At 39.8% G+C, this 20,729-nt stretch overlaps 1 protein-coding gene across 11 annotated transcripts in view; it reads right to left on the bottom strand.

Annotated features, from left to right (window-relative positions):
• CADPS2 (calcium dependent secretion activator 2) overlaps positions 1-20,729 on the bottom strand; it is a 326,390-nt gene that overhangs the window by 111,393 nt on the left and 194,268 nt on the right. For all 11 annotated transcript variants that reach the window (XM_060777737.2, XM_060777739.2, XM_060777738.2 and 8 more), the window contains exons 13-15: positions 19,647-19,834; positions 5,562-5,663; positions 219-282 (exon numbers count right to left, since the gene is read on the bottom strand). In XM_060777737.2, the coding sequence (XP_060633720.2) occupies positions 219-282; positions 5,562-5,663; positions 19,647-19,834 (354 nt within the window). The remainder of the gene's footprint in view (positions 1-218; positions 283-5,561; positions 5,664-19,646; positions 19,835-20,729) is intronic.

Here is a 20,729-nt window from a genome sequence, read left to right as displayed (position 1 = left end):
TGCTGGTGGAAAACATCATAACTGGGTTTTTAAAAAATCATAGATTAAACATATTTATAGGCAAACTCGACTCAGCTGATTCTTTACAATGTAAGTTATTCGCATATACCCAAGAAACATTGCATTAAAATATCAAGTCAGTGGCATAGGAGGGATATACATGCTTTAGCTCACTGTAGCATGCATTCCAAAAATATTAAAATAAATGAAAGACATACCCTTTCAAGTAATGAAAGTGTAGCTTTTAAAGCTCCTTCAGGACGCCCAAAGGGAAAACAATACCTTAAAAAAGGTCAGAAGAAAAGATTATTTATTAAATGTCCACATGGAAAACAATTAATTATTTATTACTTTAATTATATTTTGTAGAAGCAGTTACAGACAGCTTTTTGCAAAAACAGGTTTACAGTAGGGCTGCAATGTTTAATAAATCTGGGGGATTACTGGAACACAGACAATCAAAAAGTAGTTCAGGGAGCAAATAAGGGTTCCCCAATCTCATATCTTCCAAATGCCTATGATTTCAGTCCAGAAGGATTTATGCCCATCGTTTTACAAATATTGCATTGGACAGTAAAAAATCATCATACATCATCATCATCATCATCATCATCAAAGTATGGATCGTCAATGTCACAACCCAGGTGACAGCAGGATTGCAGATAAACAACTGGGAAAGCTGACACGTTATGAGGATTTAAAAATCGAACTGCAATGACTGGCACAAACCAGTAAAGATGGTCCCAGTGGTGATCAGCACATTGGGTGCAGTGCCTAAAGACCTTGGCCTGTACTTAAACACAATCGGCGCTAACAAAGTTACTATCTGCAGAAGGCCACCTTACTGGGATCTGCACGCATTATTCGCCGATACATCACACAGTCCTAGACACTTGGGAAGTGTCTGACATGTGATCCAATTCGACAGCCAGCAGAGTGTCTGCTGTGGACTCATCTTATTGTGTTTCAAATAATAATAATAATAATAAATTTTATTTCATGTCTGCCTCTCCTCATGACTTGAGGCACGCTATAACATTGCTAAAACACACTTTCACCTAAAAACATTCTTTAAAATACTCATATTAAAACATATTTCCATAAAATACATATGAAAATACACAAAACAGAGATTAATCATAAGATGCAAGTTTAAAATTCATCATGATATTGAATGACATTACTACAATTCTGTAGTTTGAACGGGTCTCAGACTTCAGTTTTATTTCTAAATAGTGTTGTCTTTTACTGTTCTAGTTCTTTTTCTGCTGGACAAGAGCAGACAAGAGTTTTTTGTCTCACCCTGGTCATTCCACAGATATATAAACCCTTTTTCCTAGTTCCAACAGACCTCACTACCTCTGAGGATGCTTGCCATAGATGCAGACGAAACATCAGGAGAGAATGCTTCTAGACTATGGCCATACAGCCCAAAAAACCTACAACAACCAGTGATTCTGGCCATGAAAGCCTTCGACAATACATCCAAGTCTTCTGTTTAGGATTTGTTGTTCATTCGTTCAGTCGTCTCCGACTCTTCGTGACCTCATGGACCAGCCCACGCCAGAGCTCCCTGTCGGCCGTTACCACCCCCAGCTCCCTCAAGATCAGTCCAGTCACTTCAAGGATGCCATCCATCCATCTTGCCCTTGGTCAGCCCCTCTTCCTTTTGCCTTCCACTTTCCCCAGCATAATTGTCTTCTCTAGGCTTTGCTGTCTCCTCATGATGTGGCCAAAGTACTTCAACTTTGTCTCTAGTATCCTTCCCTCCAGTGAGCAGTCGGGCTTTATTTCTTGGAGGATGGACTGGTTGGATCTTCTCGCAGTCCAAGGCACTCTCAGCACTTTCCTCCAACACCACAGTTCAAAAGCATCTATCTTCTTTCGCTCAGCCTTCCCTAAGGTCCAGCTCTCACATCCGTAGGTTACTACAGGGAATACCATGGCTTTGACTAGGCGGATCTTTGTTGCCAGTCTGATGTCTCTACTCTTCACTATTTTATCAAGACTGGACATTGCTCTTCTCCCAAGAAGTAAGCGTCTTCTGATTTCCTGGCTACAGTCTGCATCTGCAGTAATCTTTGCCCCTAGAAATACAAAGTCTGTCACGGCCTCCACGGTTTCTCCCTCTATTTTCCAGTTGTCAATAATTCTTGTTGCCATAATCTTGGTTTTTTTATGTTTAGCTGCAACCCGGCTTTTGCGCTTTCTTCTTTCGCTTTGATTAGAAGGCTCCTCAGCTCCTCCTCGCTTTCGGCCATCAGAGTGGTGTCATCTGCATATCTGAGGTTGTTAATGTTTCTTCCAGCAATTTTCACCCCAGCTTTGTATTCATCCAGCCCCGCACATCGCATGATGTGTTCTGCATACAAGTTAAAAAGGTTGGGTGAGAGTATGCAGCCTTGCCGTACGCCTTTCCCAATCTTGAACCAGTCTGTTGTTCCGTGGTCAGTTCTGACTGTTGCTACTTGGTCCTTGTACAGATTCCTCAGGAGAGAGACAAGGTGGCTTGGGATGCCCATCCCACTAAGAACTTGCCACAATTTATTATGATCCACACAGTCAAAGGCTTTAGAATAGTCAATGAAGCAGAAGTAGATGTTTTTCTGAAACTCCCTGCCTTTCTCCATTATCCAGCGGATATTGGCAATCTGGTCTCTCGTTCCTCTGCCTTTTCTAAACCCAGCTTGAACATCTGGCAACTCTCGCTCCATGTATTGCTGGAGTCTTCCTTGCAGGATCTTGAGCATTACCTTACTGGCATGAGAAATAAGGGCCACTGTACGGAAGTTTGAGCAGTCTTTCGCATTTCCCTTTTTTTGGTATGGGGATATAAGTTGATTTTTTCCAGTCTGATGGCCATTCTTGTGTTTTCCATATTTGCTGGCAAATGGCATGCATCACTTCGACAGCATCATCTTTTAAGATTTTAAACAGTTCAGCTGGGATCCCGTCGTCTCCTGCTGCCTTGTTGTTAGCAATGCTTCTTAAGGCCCATTCAACTTCACTCCTCAGGATGTCTGGTTCTAATTCATTCACCACACCGTCAAAACTATCCTCAATATTATTATCCTTCCTATACAGATCTTCTGTATAGTCTCGCCACCTTCTCTTGATCTCTTCAGCTTCTGTTAGGTCCCTGCCATCTTTGTTTCTTATCATACCAATTTTTGCCTGAAATTTACCTCCAATGTTTCTAATTTTCTGGAAGAGGTCTCTTGTCCTTCCTATTCTGTTGTCTTCTTCCACTTCCATGCATTGCTTATTTAAAAATAGTTCCTTATCTCTTCTGGCTAACCTCTGGAATTGCGCATTTAACTGGGCATATCTCCCCTTATCACTGTTTCCTTTTGCTTTCCTCCTTTCTTGGGCTACTTCCAGTGTCTCAGCAGACAACCATTTTGCCTTCTTGGTTTTCTTTTTCTTTGGAATGTACTTTGTTGCCATCTCCTGAACAATGTCGCGGACTTCTGTCCATAGTTCTTCTGGGACTCTGTTTACTAAATCTAGTCCTTCAAATCTGTTCTTCACTTCCACTGTATATTCGCTAGGAATGTTAGTAAGATCATATCTAACTGGTCTGTGTATTTTCCCTGATCTCTTTAGTTTTATTCTAAATTGGGCAATAAGAAGTTCGTGATCTGAGCTACAGTCAGCCCCAGGTCTTGTTTTCACCGACTGGATGGATGTCCGCCACCTTTGGCTGCAAAGGATGTAGTCAATCTGATTTCGGTGTTGACCATCTGGTGAGGTCCATGTATAAAGCCGTCTTTTAGGTTGTTGGAAGAGAGTATTCGCTATACACAGCGAGTTTTCCTGGCAAAATTCTATCAGCCTGCGTCCTGCTTCATTTTGTTCTCCCAGACCATGCTTGCCTGTGATCCCTGTTGTCATTTGACTTCCCACCTTGGCATTCCAGTCTCCTGTAATGAAAATAATGTCTCTTTTTGGTGTATTATCCAGTAGTTCCTGCAGATCCTCATAGAACTGATCTACTTCTGCTTCTTCAGCAGCTGTGGTTGGGGCGTATATTTGGATCACTGTAATGTTGAAAGGCTTTCCTTGCACTCGAATTGAGATCATTCTGTCATTTTTTGGGTTGTATCCAAGCACCGCTTTAGCGAATTTCTTATTAATTATGAAGGCTACTCCATTTCTTCGATGTTCCTCTTGTCCGCAGTAGTAGATCTGGTGGTCATCTGATGTGAAGTGGCCCATTCCAGTCCATTTCAGTTCGCTGACCCCCAGAATGTCTATCTTTAGTCTTGACATCTCACCAATAACAACATCCAATTTGGCCTGGCTCATAGATCTTACATTCCAGGTTCCTATGGTGTGTTGATCTTTAGAGCATCGGATTCGTCGTTCACCTCCAGTACCGTCGGCCGCTAGCCTTCCTTTCGGCTTTGAGCTAGCTGCGTCATCACATCTGGGGCTAGTTGAACTTATCCTCTGCTCCTCCCCGGTAGAATTTTGGCCATCTTCCGACCTGGGAGTCCCATCTTCCAATGGCATACCGACATATCTCTGGTTATACTGGTCCATTTAGTTTTCTTGGCAAGGATACTGGAGTGGTTTGCCATTGCCTTCCCCAGGGATCACGCTTGGTCTGACCTCTCTGCCACAACCGTCCCGTCTTGGGTGGCCCTTCACGGTTTCGCTCATGACATCATTGAGGTGCTCAAGCTCCAGCGCCCCGACAAGGCGGTGATCCTTTGCTGGGGTCTGTTTAGGATAGGTATGCTAAAGACCAAATGTGGAGTTTGCTTCCAAAAGATACCAAATAACAACAACAACAACAACAACAACAACAACAAAATGGGTTATAAGTGGCAGCACATTGTTGGCTGGGAGCAGAATGTTATATACAGTTCAAAACCATCAAAATTGATCAAATCACTTTTGTACAGAGTTTGAAAAATTGAACTTTAAAGCAAAAGAATGCATAGCTTCAACGCATATTGCTCAGAAAGATTTGATACCTTTTGGAAACAAGTTCTACAAATATTTTCACATCAAAAATGCATATGGAAAAGCCACAAGTTTTTAACAAAAACAATCTAAGTCAAATTAGTCAGCGACAGAACCCATGAAGATTGATAGCATTCTAGGAAGGGCTGACAATAGTTTTCTTGAAATGACCACTGAATACCTGATTCCCATACAATAGGAGGTCAGCATACACGGAAGAACACATTTGCCAAGATGTACTTTAGCGTGCCCATTAGGATAGCATTGGGTAGAGTTCTATATCCCTCTTGGCAGACTTCTTTCTATGTAAAATTTAAATGAATTTAAGAAAGCTGCTTTTGGAGTGTCTCTTTTATCTGTTGACATAGAAGTGTGGATTGGGTTTAAATACTTCCATGCTGCCTTCAAAATTTAAAATTGATTGAGTTCACATGTAGTTTGAAGACTTAGTTAGAATAAATGAATACATAGCACTTTCTTAAAAGGAGTCTAGGAAATATACCTATGCAAAAGACTAATTACAGCCCTTATTGTTCTCCTGTTTCCTCCTATTATCATGCATGACAGATTGGTACAACACAAATACTCACCTAAAATGGCTTATCTGATTTTCCAAAAGGGAGGAAAGTCTTTCCTTAATATCTTCAAATCTCTCTTTCTCTTCAAGTGTCACAGTTCCAATTCCATCAGGCCTGAAATTTGTAGATTTAAACACAGAGATGTTTTCCCTCTTCTCCCAACAACAAATATGCTTGTTGCAGTACAGAAATAGCATTTGCATGAACCCTCTGAAACACAGTCACCCATTCACAGGAAGCTAGATATATGTTTTATAGCTCACTCAGTATCAAAAGGAATGATAGAAATGAATTCTGAACAGAATTAATATTCACTCCCATAAGACATCAACCACCTTGGTAGCCCTTTGAAGTGAATGGTGTCACAAAAAGCTAAATTAAAAAACGTATTGTTGTAGCCCATTCATGTAACGTAAGATGCTTTAATTGAATACAGACAATACATTGTCAAGATGAGAAAAATAATATCTCTGCAAACAGGGAAAATAAAATATTCAGCAACTTGAAAAACAGGAAGTAGGTAAGAGGAGTAGTTACCTCAAACTATTCCTCAATTCCCACTCAAAATTCCCATGCAATGAATACAGGGGAACATATAACTCCATTACAGCAGTTTGATGCCACTTGAGCTTTCATATTTTCATCCCTTAGAATCCTAAGAATCTGTGAAAGAACTAATGCATTAGACTAGATTTTCAGTATCTCAACAAACTCCAAATGTCAGGATTCTGTAGAAAGGAGCTGTATCAATTAAAGAGTTATCAGACTCCCATAGAGATACACATGTGGCCAAGGTACAGCTACAGATTTTTCTGCAGTATGTACATGTGATGTTAAATTTAGAAGAACAGCAATACAGCTGTTCTTCCACATTTGTAGTTTTGAATTTATTAAATTTTTCATGGATTAGATCTAAATGTTCTCTCTCGGAATCTCCAAGTTCTTCACTGTAGTTCTTTGGACAATCTTCTCCACCTCCTCATCACACTTACAGTTTCCCCTCCCCCATTTTATGGGCAGTCACCGTAAATTTACTGGCTGCCATCAGACAACTTCAAGTCATCGCTCCTGCCCCCTTGTCACAGAACTACAGAGCAATTGTGAAACTGGGCAAATCTTTAATCACAGGGAGAAACTGTGAATTTAGCCAAAATAGTGCTAAGGGCCCATTATTTTGACTCAAAACAACATGTGATGGTGTCCAGGACAACCTCTGTTCTGTTTCAGAGCTTGCTGTGATGAAAAGGGGCATTCTGATAGGTGGTCCTTAGTAGCGAGCTGTCATCCCTCTTTACAGAAGTGTATAATAACTTCTTCCCTTTGCATTTAAAAACAAATAATGACAGATCTAGCATAATAGAGGCATTGTAGAACAGAGAACAGGCAGTTTTCCCTTGCTGCTTTATTCCAGAGAGCTGTCATCCCTGTTTATAGAAATGCATTGATATTGATTACTCCTTCCTATGGAAATAAGTGGTTTAAAACAGCATCCCTGTTTCAAGACTCTAATGGGTTTACATGCAGAACTATTGCATCCCATGGAGAGCAATGGTTTAAAAACAAGCATCCCTGTCTCAAGAGTCCAATTGATTGAGATGCAGAACAACTGGATCCCACTGAAAAAGATTCTGGGAGATTTGCATGAAGAAAAAAAAGCTGAGGGCCTATGTATGATGGGGAAGATAGTGTGCGCCTACAGGGAAGAACTAAAACTCAGATGGGAGGAGAACAAATGAAAATGAGCAAGGGAGGGCTGGAAGGTACAATCAGCTCCTGATTCCTCTCTTTACTTAACTTAATGCTGCCTCTCAATACTGCCCTCTAATAAGGTCCCTACTCATGTCGAAGGGTTCTAGAGAGAATACTCCTTTTAGAATTTCTGGGTCTTCCAAAGAAATTCTAGGTCCAGCTAGAAGATTTAGAAATTCATAGAGAGGTGTACTCTCAGGTAAAAAAAAGAAAGAAACAAGACACTTTCTTTATTCATGTTGTTTTTAATTTCACAATGGTCATGTGCCCCTAACCGCAATGAATGTGGAAGATATTCTGTACGATCAACAGGAACCTTGGGCAAATGGATTACTGTCTAACTGATTTTGAAGCAAAGGAGATGCAGACTACCACTTGGTCATGGCATGTTTTGCTGCACCAGTAGGCACACAGCTGTTTCTTCTCTTCTCTTGGATAATTTCTACTCATGACCTGTCAGATGAGAGAGCCAAACATATTCTCTCTCATCTTTAAAAATAATTTTGAGGACAGCAATATAATCTGACACAGCAAAGGTATGTACATCATCACTCCTTTTCAAAAATGGAAAGTGAAAGGATGACTAATTTTTCTGCTCTCTTCCAATGAATGCCATGACACTTCACCTCAGAGTTCTGACAGATAGAACGTGCTAAGATTTGGGTAAATTTCTCTATGTGATTTGATTGTCAGGAGAGATTGCTCTCTGCAGCAAGAAAGCAAATACCTCTGTCATATTAAACATTGCTGGGGCATGTCACATGTGTGACAGGAAAGAGCCAGGGGTCCTGGTAGTGACAAGTGAGAAAGGTGAGCTAGGCGAATGTCACCATCTGTCAACCTGTACTAAGAGGAGAATTGCTACATTCATACAAAAGACCTCCTGACTCCTCATGTCACCATCTCAGTTTGTTGCCATACAAAACTCCACTGACAACACCTAGTATTTTAGAAGACATTGATCCATTTGCACTGGCGACACGGAGTTCTGCCCTGAGTGCCATCCAGAAAGTGAACTTTGTTATGGAGGAAAGAAAATGCAATCTTCCAATCAGTTTTATGGAACCAGACAAGCAAGAACAAGAAGAAACATATTCTCTATCGAGAGATGCAAGGATTAGAATTATTTTTGTAATGATAAACAGTGGGAAGTCAAGCTTTGAGAACCTGTCTGTGTTTGAACATTACTGGACATTGTTCACAGAGAAAGAAAAGCACTCCTTTTCAATAAAGTGATTCATTGACACTAAAACCTCCAGTTGATATATGTGTAAAAATAAAATACATTCCTGTTCACTTTTTTAGGTTCTTTCTCTCAACAAGAGCACACGCTGCTACGTTTTATTAATAATTAACAGCAAAATCTAATGGATTTCTACAGAGCTTACTTGCAAGTAAGTGCTGCCTATGTTCAAGTATAGCTAGGATTGCAACTAAAACCGAAAACACTCCATATGTCTTAATAGTAATGTTAAAATGTTAATCTGTTCATTACTAACTGGTACAGAATATTTAAACCATACTGCATTTTAAAAAATCAATGAAATTGAGACTTGGAGAACATTGCCTCAGAAAGCTCCATCTCACAATTAAGCAGGACAAGTCAAATGAACACAAGTGGAAATTAATAAAATATTCAGCCTTGGGGGGAGAATCGTTGTTTATCTGCTGCTGAATTTTCTAGTTCTGAAGCAACTAATTCTGGCATTCTGAACAGCAGTTATGAGAATATTTGTATACAGGGAGAGTGACTCAATGTCTTAAAACCTACAGGAGATTTGCCTACCCCAGTTCGGAACAATTTTAGTTTACAGGACTCACACAATTTTATTAAAAAAAATGTTAAAAATATTTAACGAACAGTTACTTCATGATAAAAAGGTGTTTCTCAGGTTTTAATTTTTTCACATGCACATACACACTATTTTTCATTGGAACTTAGCATACATGTTCTCTGCCTGATGAGAAACTGTTCCTCAATTTTATAGGGGGTGGAGAAATTTCTTCATGTGTAATAAACATAGGCTAACCTCTCCATCAACAGTGTTGGTAACTCCTCACTCATCGCCCAAAGTTGAGTCGTTGCTTTTTTTGCCCTCCCCCAGGCTGTTCCTAAAACTATAAGGCAGGTTCAGCTACAATTTTGTAACCTATGTAGATTGTAGGAGCTATAAAATATTATCCTCGAATATGGCAGTAGAGAATGGAATTGTAGCTGTATCAGTGGACCCTTAATATTTCCAAGGATTATGGAAAATGGCAATATTAAACTTTGCTTTTTGGATGCTAATGCTGATAACTTGAACGTTTTCAATCCATGGATGAAAGCCAACTGTATAGAATATTTTAGAGGAAAACCAAAACGTAAAATACTTTTCTTCTTTGAGGGCAGTGATTCTCAACCTGTGGGTCCCCAGGTGTTTTGGTGTACAACTCCCAGAAATCCCAGCCAGTTTACCAGCTATTATTTCTGAGAGTTGAAGGCCAAAACATCTGGGGACTAAGGGGTAGAGAACCACTGTTCTAGGGGGTATGAAAAAAACATTAGAGAACTTTTTTCAAGGGTTGTCTCATCCAGCATTCTGGGAATACAATGGACAATCCAGCCCATCATTTTTGTAGCAGTGAAAATGTCACAAAAATTGTCCACTCCTGAATGTATCATACACCTATATTTCTCCACATCTTCATTTCTAAACTATAAAATAGATTGAGTACATACAAATCTCAGCAGTAGGAGAAGACTTTTAATTAATGTGCTATAATGGAAATGTATACATCAAATATAATTTTAAAAATTCCATGAGCACCAGGATTGTGCAAATGCTCTCAGGCTAGGCAGAGTATTTAGAAAGTGCATCAGAGAGTTTCCTTTATTCACATAACATTCTCAGTTAAGTTATGTCCAGAGAAGCATTACCCACATTATTAGTTGTACTTGCAAATATACTGGGGAGAGCAGAAAATCAGGTTTATCTGGGTTGACCCTATTTTAAAAATGTAGAAAGACTTGCTCCATGGAACAAACTGTGTACTACATGAATCCAACTCTTATTACTACTAAAAGGAGAACAAAGTGGAAAGAGGACCAACACAGCAAGGAATGGCCAAGATTTATGGATTGTAAAGAATCCATATGCACAAGATGCATTGCTTACCTGCCTCTCCCCCCCACCCCCTCAAAATCAGGTATGGTAGGCATATTAGGCATGAGACTCCTTAAAGGCCAACATTGGATGTCATGTTTATTAAAATCTAAAATATTTTCAGCTGCAAAAGTTAACAGCTAGAAAAAAAAGTACAGCAACATATGGTAGTCATGCATGGAAATCATTCAGTTTCTTCACAAGATGTATTCATCTTTAGAAAGGCAATTCTTTTTTATCTTCTGGCATTTCCTTTATATGTCAGTCAAGTATCATACAGTTCAACAGCTATAGTTTCTGTTCTTTTCTCCCCAGAAACGATAATTTAAAAAATAATAAAGGATGAAATGACAACATTTGTGGTAACAGGCTGATTTGATTCCATGAGGTGGTTTTCACTTTTATTATCCATTTGAAGATTGTTCAATACATCAACTTCTTCCAAAGAGAAGGGTTGATACACCAACCCAGAAGGGGGGATGCTCTTTGTCAATTCAACCTGCTGCTCAGCAGGGGGGAAAAGTCACTTTGCACTTAGTGTATTTCCCAGCAACATCATTTCAGAAAGAGAGGGACAAAATGTGAAGTCGCAGCATGAAAACCAGATTCCAGATGAGATGATGAGGAAGAAAACAATAGCTCTTTTTCTGTATTTTGTATCTTCACTTAACCTCCACTGCTTTGTTGAGACTGTCAAGACTAGACTGTATTTACATAATTATGCCACTGCATGTATATTTGAATTTACAAACCACTGACTAAAGGCAGCAGTAAGTAACATAAACTCTGCTATCTCTAAATAGTGATTGTATTTAAGATGGATGGAGATATACAAATATAAATACAGATATGGGGGAAAGGGCTGAGTTGAGAGGGAGCTGTGGAATGTTCCAAGGACTATCTAAGTCAGTGGGGAGGCTGGCACTCAAGGCGGATCACTGTCCCACTATCTGCTAAAGAATGTACCTGCCAAAGGTCATCTTGACCAAAATGAATGTGCCCAGTTTGTAATGATTAACACAGGTGAATAGAGATTTCCAGGAAGCAGACCTCAACCAATGTGGTATTTTGCAAAGGCTGTCAAGATCGCTGCACTTCTGGTGGACTGTGCTAGTATAGGTCCAGGATGTGGTGCACCCATGGACTATACAGTCTTGGATCCATTTGTTCAGAGAAAGTGAGAATACCTTCTTCCAAAGGAATCAATGGCTGAAAATATGACTCAAGCATTGATATGCTCCAAGTTGCTCGTCCTCTTCCAAGTATTCTGGAAAAGGCACTGCTGGGGGAGAAGAACCAGATACATATTTGCCACTGTATTGATGCAGATCGAAGACCTGGTATTCAGAAGTCTGGTCTAACATGTTGATCCTCAGCATCTTAATGGTTTTCTTTAGTAAGTCCTTTTGCCTTACTCAGATTCATGGTAGGGGTTCTGAAAATTCTCCTCTCTATATTTTTCATCAAGGAACTGGGTGTTGTTATGGACTAGGAATCGGACTCAGAATCTGAGGAAAGTCCTGCAGCTATCCCAGTCTTAGGAGGCACAAAGTCAAGACTCGATGACTTATCAGAGGAATCGGATAAGGAGGCAATATTGTCTCTAAGTTCACATATGCAACAAGTGAAGGAGAGAACAGAACAAATGGTCAGTGAGGTTCCTTGCCAGGCAGATTGCAGACATTCTTGATTAGGAGGCATTAGGATTAGAAACAGCTGGTTGCAGCTAACTTTGGCTGGTGCAGGTTTCTGGAAGTGATTTGTCTGTTTTTTTTTTGCCTGGTATTCTTGTTTCATGACTTATGTCACTCTGGCCTCTGGGCTATGTGTCATCCTTCCTGGCTTCTTAAACCCTTGTCTGCCTTACAACACTGCTTGTTTTGCCAAATCCAGATAGGCCATGACTTTGCTTTTGACAAACAGATCTTCACGGGTAAGGATGCTTTCCAAGTCCTTGTTCCCTTGTCTGAGCTATCCCTGAACTCTGATTCCTCCCTTCTCAGTCTGTGGGTGTTTTTTAGCTGAGTGAGGAAAGGTGCCATCATAATAGCATTCATGCAGGTCTTCTCTTTACACCTTTTAGGAACTAGTATTGTAAATGCTGGGTAGCCCTAATCTATTCTGAGGAACCTAGGCTGTTAATGCAATAGGTCTACACATACACAAACTACTAGGCAGTCCCTCTGAGCAGTCAAAGAGATCTCTAGTCTTCCAAGGTGGAAGTCACATACTAAAATGTACTGCCTTTTGCCCACTGGCATATGTGCCCACCCAGGGTTCTAACTTATTGGGGGTTAGAGCTGGCAGATGAGCTCTGGAATAGGAAGAGGGAACAAATGACTGTTAAGTCCCTGCCTGCCCCACCCCCCACCTCGGAGGTGCCCTGTATGTCAGTGGCATTTGTGTAGGGGTTTCCTGGCTCTCCTCTCTAACATATAAAGTGCCACTGCAGTGAACGGAAAACATGGTACTATCTCTTGGGACACTAAGTCTCTAAGAAAAAGCATAAAGTCCAGTGGGCTCACTATACCAGTTTGCAACAAGCTTTGCATCTTTGTATTGTGAAAGGCATTCTTAACCGGGATCATTGGAGTGTTGTGTCATTTCCAGGCTGTATGGCCATGCTCTAACAGCATTTTCTCCTGGCTTTTCATCTGCATCTGTGGCTGGCATCTTCAGAGGATCTGATGATGGTAAAGCAAAAGGAGTATATATACCTGTGGAATGTCCAGGTTTGGATAAAGACATCATCTTTGCCATTTAGTTTCCATCATGCACATGGTCATTTTGAAAGGATGAGGTGGGAAGGAAGCAGAGGCAAAAGAAGGAGGGATGAAATGTTTGCTATAAATAAAAGGATGAAGAAAATTGTGAAACAGAAAGTTTAAATGTCTCTTTAAAAAAGGAGGAAAAGGAAGAGAAGGAACACCAATTGTAGAGCAAAATGGAGGTGATGGAGATTGAATCAGGAAACAAAACTGGCTTGTAGAGGTTTGTTCTGGGTGCCCGCAAAAATGTTTAAATGTTTATTGCCTTCAGAGAAGCAGGCACAACAGCCCTCAGCTAGGATGCTCTGTCCCTCTTCATATGGAAAAAGGGAGGAAATCCCTAACCAAAAGGTAACAGAAGAGTGGAAATATGACTATAAATGTCAGCAAAAATTGTGCTGGTACGACTGTACCAGGAGCTCCCACTTTATTTTCTTTCTGTTATCTGTTTGCAGTCATAGGACAGGCCTCCTGTCCATCATAATTAAGCTTTGGTTCCGCCCCTTGTTCAGGGCTCTGGGAGGGAGCCATTTTTTGGGTAGTCTCACACATGGAAGCTAGACTATAGGACGTAGACCAGCTCGTCCCATAGAAAAGCTTCTTTTCTCAATAGCATCCAGGGAAACAGAGCATCCAGGGAAAAGGAACATCTGGGAAAACAGAAATTCCAGGGAAAAGGTCCCAAGGCTCTGGCTGAGAGCTCACAGCCTCTCAGCCTCACAACAACCAGAGGGAAAACAGCCCTGAAGTTCTCAAAGAATTCTCTGAGGGAGGACAGAACTATAGATCCACAGAACTCCAGCTGAAATATCTTCAAGCCTCAGCTGGTAGGTCTACTCGATACCCAGACACATTTGGAATTGGTAGTAGGACCCACACCAATGAGGCATAGATAGCAAACAGCCTGGGAGAGGTTTAAAAGGGTTTTTCCTATAGAGAAGGTTCAGTTAATTAAAGGTACCAGCCCATTGAGGACTAGACTAAGAAAGCCTTGAAGTGTTGTTTGAACCAACTGAAGATTTGTTGTTTGTTCTGTAATAAAGACTTTGTTGTATCATTAAAGACTCTAAAGAAAATCACTTCAGAAAAATCCCTGAGAACCTCTCTTTGAGGCACCCCTGGCTTCCTGCTGGGCTTAAAGTATACATCCTATAGAAAAATACAGCTGTTACAGGCCCAGCACGCGACAGAACAAAAATCATTAAAAGGCTTATGGTTCTAGCCCTCCTCAACACGTTTAAAATTCAAAATATAATATTTGGCTCAGTTCTAAAGAAAGATTGAAAGAAGGCTATTAATTATTTTCTACCAGTTATGCATATAAGATTTTATTTCTGTGTGAACAACTTGGTGAGACTAGTAATTTTTATTGCAGTTTTGTGGATCTGCATTGCAGACTGGGAGAAACTATGCTGCATTTAGAATATCACTGATGTCCACCCAAATAAAGATGATTTTTGGTAACCTGTTCTCATAATCTTTACTCTATTAACTTGATATGGTGAACCGACAACTTCAAACATCTCAACAGGAAGGCCAAACCACATGCTGCACATGAAGGCAAGGAAACCCTGAAGCCATTAATTTATTTTACATTAGGCAAACCTATACAGCAATTAGTTAAAACACTGAGAATAAACAAATCTATATGGTTCATCCAACAAAATGTTATTAAATTTCTCTGTAGCACTAATCAGTTCTATATTGATGGTGGCCTTTGTAAGAGTTACTGAATCAGAACTTGTTAGGTATAATACTGGTGCCATTTATCCAAGGAAATGCAGATCATACTTATTTGTTATTGCTAGCATTGTCAGGGAACAAGGACTTATAGGGTAGAAAGTAAGTCTCCTTTAAGGAATAATAGTTATGTTTCCATATAATATCAGAAAATTCACAAAGCCATCAAAAACAGATCTGTGCAATGGCAGAATGTCTATCAATGTGACTGAAATGTTGTGTGCTTTGTATAGCCTTCCCTGTGTCAAGCTAGTTTGTGGTCCTAGACATTCCTGCCTTTGGCTCTCTTGACTGACATTCCATCTATCTCAAGCTGATAAATTTATCTTCCACCTTAAGTATCTGCTGACCTGGTCTTTCAGAGTAGATTTCTCTCTCCCTCGGCCCATAAAAATCCTTCCTTGGTCAGTAATCAATACACAATCACTTAAAACTTTAGATGCAATGAAGGTAGTCCTAAGTCTTAGCAGTAGTGACTAGGCTGAGCTTTTCAGCCACTTACAGTTCTCTGAATTTGAGTCTGATTTCTGATCTCAAGTACACAGGCATCATCCAAGTTTCCATCACTTGCTGCTCCTGCAAACCTGCTACTGATGCTTCCATGTCCATCTTTAATACCATTTTTTTCCTAGACCTGCCTACCTGCCTCCTTATTTTTACCATCATCATTTTTCATTTGAAGCCACCTAAGGATGATTTATCCAGATTGGCTAATTGAGGCCCAAGTAAGTATCTTTCTTTAGTTCTCATTTAGGCCCCTTCCACACAGCTGAATAAAATCCCACTTTATGTGCTTTGAACGGAAATATATGGCAGTGTAGACTCAGATAACCCAATTCAAAGCAGATACTGTGGGATTTTCTGCCTTGGTATTCTGGGTTATATGGTTGTGTGGAAGGGTCCTTTGTTGCCTCATTTCACTTCAGAGGTAATAATAATAATAATAATAATAATAATAATAATAATAATAACACTTTATTTGTACCCCGCTACCATCTCCCCAAGGGACTCGGTGCGGCTTACATGAGGCCGAGCCCAAACACAACAATACAAGCAATAATCACAACAATACAAGCAATTAAAATAAGAACATAGACATTAAACATATAACATTATCAATAAGACAACATACAATTAAAAACTGTGGGAAGGCCAAATGTAAAATTAAAATTGGAAATAGTGCTGAAGCATGGACGAAAAGGTATCACATGTGTCCCTCTTTAGTTTTGGGTTTGTAAAGTTCTTTGCTTTGTCAGCTAACTGAATCATCTTGCTACTTCTACCTCACCCACCCTTCCTCATGTTCATTTTAGTCTATCATTTTGATTGTTAGCCTGATGGTTCTAACCTGTGAGTTGATATTTAAGGCAAATTACTTGCTTTATGAGGCAAAAGCATAACTTGCTCTGCTATATACTATGCATTTGAAGGGCAGAAGGTTTTCTGTGGTCTTTGCCAGGCTGGTAACAGGGTGATGATGGCCCTCTTAACAGCAGAATACACTGCTCATCTCGCACGACCAAACCATTTCATCAGTGGGCAATAAAGACCCTTTGTCTCGGTATTGCAGTCTTTCTCCTTGTCAGGCTGACTTAGAAAACTAAGATGTATAATCACATACATCAGCCTAGAACTTTGACCTATCCTATATTGTCTGCAAAATTCTTTTTTCCCCCCTCTGTAATGCTGGAGTTGAATGAGTGGATGTTATTATCTGTATCTGCGCAATCCTTCTGCTTCTGTCCTTGACTTACCTTTCTTCTCTCTCCTTTTCTCCCCATTTCTTTTTCTCTTATTTCAGTATCTTAGTACCAACCAGACCCTCTCTTTACAACACTATTCTATTCTTTTATTTCTAAAACACTCATAATGCCGCACAAACACGTCGGTTTGAATAGCTGGAATACATACAAAGTGCTCACCATAGTGGGGAAGGACGTGTTTTCTGAGATTTCTGCACATTGCATACACTGTTGTCCTTCACTTAGGCTAATAAATAAAAGAAATATTTCTACCTTTCTTTTGAATTCTTGAAATCAGTTTTGGGCAATTATCAGTAGCAGCACAGTGAACATTAGTACCAACAGGTTCAAAGTGAGACAATAGGTAAGGCTTAGAGAGACGAGCTGCATGGAGTCAAGTTCCTTGTGAATATTTCTATGAATGCATTGGGTGGCTCAGGAATTGGCATGGAAAGTATGCTTTTTATTATTGCTGGCAAAGGCCTTGAGATTTTGCATTAAAAAGGGAGAAGAAAAGCCCATCTCCATTCACTGAATGCAATTATTGTTGGAAAGGGAGAGGAATCTAGACATTCTGATTTATCTGTGAAATTCATCTTGGCAAGGATGTCTTCTCTCATCCTTCTCAGTTTGAGTCTTAACTATAGGAGGTAATCAAGAACAAGATCCTGACAATACAGTCAGATTTCCTAAACACCACAAGCCAGACTTGCCTGTTTGTGCAAACTGGCCAACTCTCCATGTTAATTTATACATTGCTCCTAACAGTCAAAGTTCAAAAACACTTTCTTCTTTAGAGATGTCCTTAAATGTCCATAAAGGAGCAGTCAAAATGATCAATAAATGTTGCAATGTCTTCTCAAATTCTTCATACATAAAGCATGCTCGAAGGAATCCAGGAAGGTACTAATGTGTGAAAGGGAATTCGTTTGAAAACAAGGCAGTGGCAAAATGGGACCAAGCCTGTTTTAAATTAATGGATCTCAAAGATCACTGATGTAATTACTAGACCAAGGCCTCTCTATAATTCCAAAGAAATATACACAGCTGAATAAATATCCTTTTGCCCTAACTCTGTATGCTAACTGTCCTTTCAGACTGTCAGTTTCACAAGATCCTATGACTCCATACACACCATGTGAACAAGCAATCAAAAAAGTAACAGGTGGGTGTATGTGTGGAATACACAGGTTGACAGAGGAAGAGTGCTTCTACATAGTAGTAACAAAAAACACATTATAGATTATAGCCCTGTCTATGGTCTCAAATTGGCAATTCTGCATGTATAGAGTGTGGGTGCAAACTACTTAAATTATAGTGAAATGGGACTTGAGGGAGAGTGAGAAATGACAGATAAACCATGCACGCAATTCTCACCTACCAGTAACAACTTTGGAAGAGTTGCACAACATGCAACACTTCAGGTTTAATGGCATTCATCAATCATTTCCTGGTTTTGTTGACTGACTGGGATCACAAACATCATAGCTCATAATTGGTGGACTCTCTTTGGTTTGAAAATATCATTTAAATGTCCAAGGAGGTCTATAAAATGCTAAAGGAGTACCCAAAACTAGATGAACAGATTACAGATTTCCCATTAATTAGCCCTAAATTCTCAATCTCTTTATATATATACACTTAAAAAACACTTAAGAACAATACAATAATTAAAAAACAATACAATACGATAATTAAAAGGAAGAACAATTTTAACAAATATAAACTTATTAGTATTTCAATGGGAAGTGTGGGCCTGCTTTTGCCTGATGAGATAGGATTGTTGTTGCTGTTGTTGTGGTGGTGTGCTTTCAAGTCGTTTCAGACTTAGGTTGACCCTGAGTGAGGGGCGGGTCAATGACCTTGGAGGGCCTTCTCTGGACCCTGGGCCTTAGTTTGAGGACCCCTGCCTTAGTGGTTTGAGTTATGGGACATGAAAATGAGAGGACAACAAAGGGAAAGAGGAAGAGGTAAGCTTGAGTCTCATGGGGGGATAGCAGGTAATCATACAATCGAGGGCAGGGGTTTATATGCTTAGGAACTATATAAAATTGATAGTTGCAGAATATTCAAACTGTGCATGCATTTCCCAGTCTCAAATTTTACTTGACATAGCAGGAAAAATGAATTTACCACTGGTTTCAAATCTCCCTCAAAGCAAGGTTCAGGTCTAATTCTGTATGTCAGTGGTTCTCAAACTGGGGGTCCCCAGATGTTTTAGCCTTCAACTTCCAGAAAAATCCTAACAGTTGTTAACCTGGTTGGGATTTTTTGGAGTTGTAGGCCAAAACCCCCGAGGATCCACAGGTTGAGAACCACTGCTATAAGTGGAACCAAGGGCAATATTTTAGAGCAATTCATTGGGAACTAGGATGGATCAGAAAGCATTCTGTGATGTACTAAACACAATTATGCCTAGGTAGAGACCTTCAAAATCAAGTGTAAGTCACCCAGTTCCAGGGAGTTGCTAAGGGAGGCAGCAGTATTGTGTATTGCTGTAATAGGTCTACATCTTTTGGAAAGGACATCCTCTTTCTAGATGGAGTCCACTAAGGCAACAAAGTGGCTCACTTCCGTTAAATTGCTATGAATGCATTGTTTCCATAACTGACTTCATCACATATTTATAGAAATGTATAAATCCATCTTATATTTTATAATGTTCACAGGGAGACATGAAGCAAATAAGCCTGTTGAATAAAGCAAGAAATGGCCCTCAAATGCAAAACCTTCAGAATACTAGCATACTGGCATATTTAGACTGTGACCTCTTTTGTCTAAAAATGTGTTAGTGCACTTCAAAACCAACACAGATGTTTTATACCAACTGAACCCTTGATGCTCATTCATTTCTTTGCTATCTAGTGAGTAGAAGATAAGTCTAAATATATTGCTCACCTCTCCTCATCACATAGACTAATAACTTTTGCTGCAGATCTGCATAATAAATACCTGTTGCCATGAACATGAGAAGCACAAAAGGCAAAGCTATAATGGAGCAAGGTTGGGTCAATGACAGCACCATTCTCTGAGTGTTCCATCAATTCATTCAGATAGCAGAGGTGACGATGGCAGCCTCTCACACCGTAGCGAGCACAGTATTCATCCAACACGAAGACTTGGCCTGGGCTAAACCAACCCTGGATAAGATGAAGAGAGGAGTGGGAGGTAGTTTAATAAATCTGGAATGTTCACTTTGATGCATACTTTTGCAACTAAGATCATCCTCCAGAAACAGAAATTTCAACTTTACAGTAATTACACAATCAATTCTCACTGTTGCATTTTGATAGATTTAAATCCAAATAACAAGGCAATTATATAACTGCTAGATTACAACTACATGTAGACTAATAAGTGACAATATTACAAGTTTTTGTTGTTGTTTTACAGTAGTTCATCTATAATATTCCACAACAAGGGTGTCTGAGATATAAATCCATCCACATGCCTTAATAAATTGGCTTCCACAGATTGTCTCAAACTAAATGAGTTCAAATAAATTATTTCTTAGGAAATCAGTATTCCTTCCTTCATAAAAAAACAATAATGAAGGATTGTCGAAGGCTTTCATGGCTGGAATCACTAGGTTCTTGTGGGTTTTTTTCGGGCTATATGGCCATGTTCTAGAGGCATTTCTCCTGACGTTTTGCCTGCATCTATGGCAAGCATCCTCAGAAGTGAGGTCTGTTGGGACTGGGAAGGGGTTTATATATCTGTGGAATGACTAGGGTGAGACAAAGGAATTTTGTCAGTTGGGCTAGGTGTGAGTATTTCAACTGACCACCTTGATTAGCATACAATGGGCTGACTGTGCCTGGAGCCAACTCTTCTTGAAAGGTAATTAGATGTTCCTGCCTGTTTCCTCTCTGCTGTTTTTGCTGTTGCAATTTTAGAATTTTTTAATACTGGTAGCCAGATCTCGTTCATTTTCATGGTTTCCTCCTTTCTGTTGAAATTGTCCATGTTTGTGTATTTCAATGGCTTCTCTGTGTAGTCTGACATGGTGGTTGTGAGCGTGGTCCAGCATTTTTG

The sequence above is a fragment of the Anolis sagrei genome, chromosome 5, assembly GCF_037176765.1.
Source record: "Anolis sagrei isolate rAnoSag1 chromosome 5, rAnoSag1.mat, whole genome shotgun sequence".
Classification (NCBI taxonomy): domain Eukaryota; kingdom Metazoa; phylum Chordata; class Lepidosauria; order Squamata; family Dactyloidae; genus Anolis; species Anolis sagrei.
Note: the sequence above shows the minus strand (reverse complement) of the source record. Positions and strands in the feature narration are given on the sequence as shown.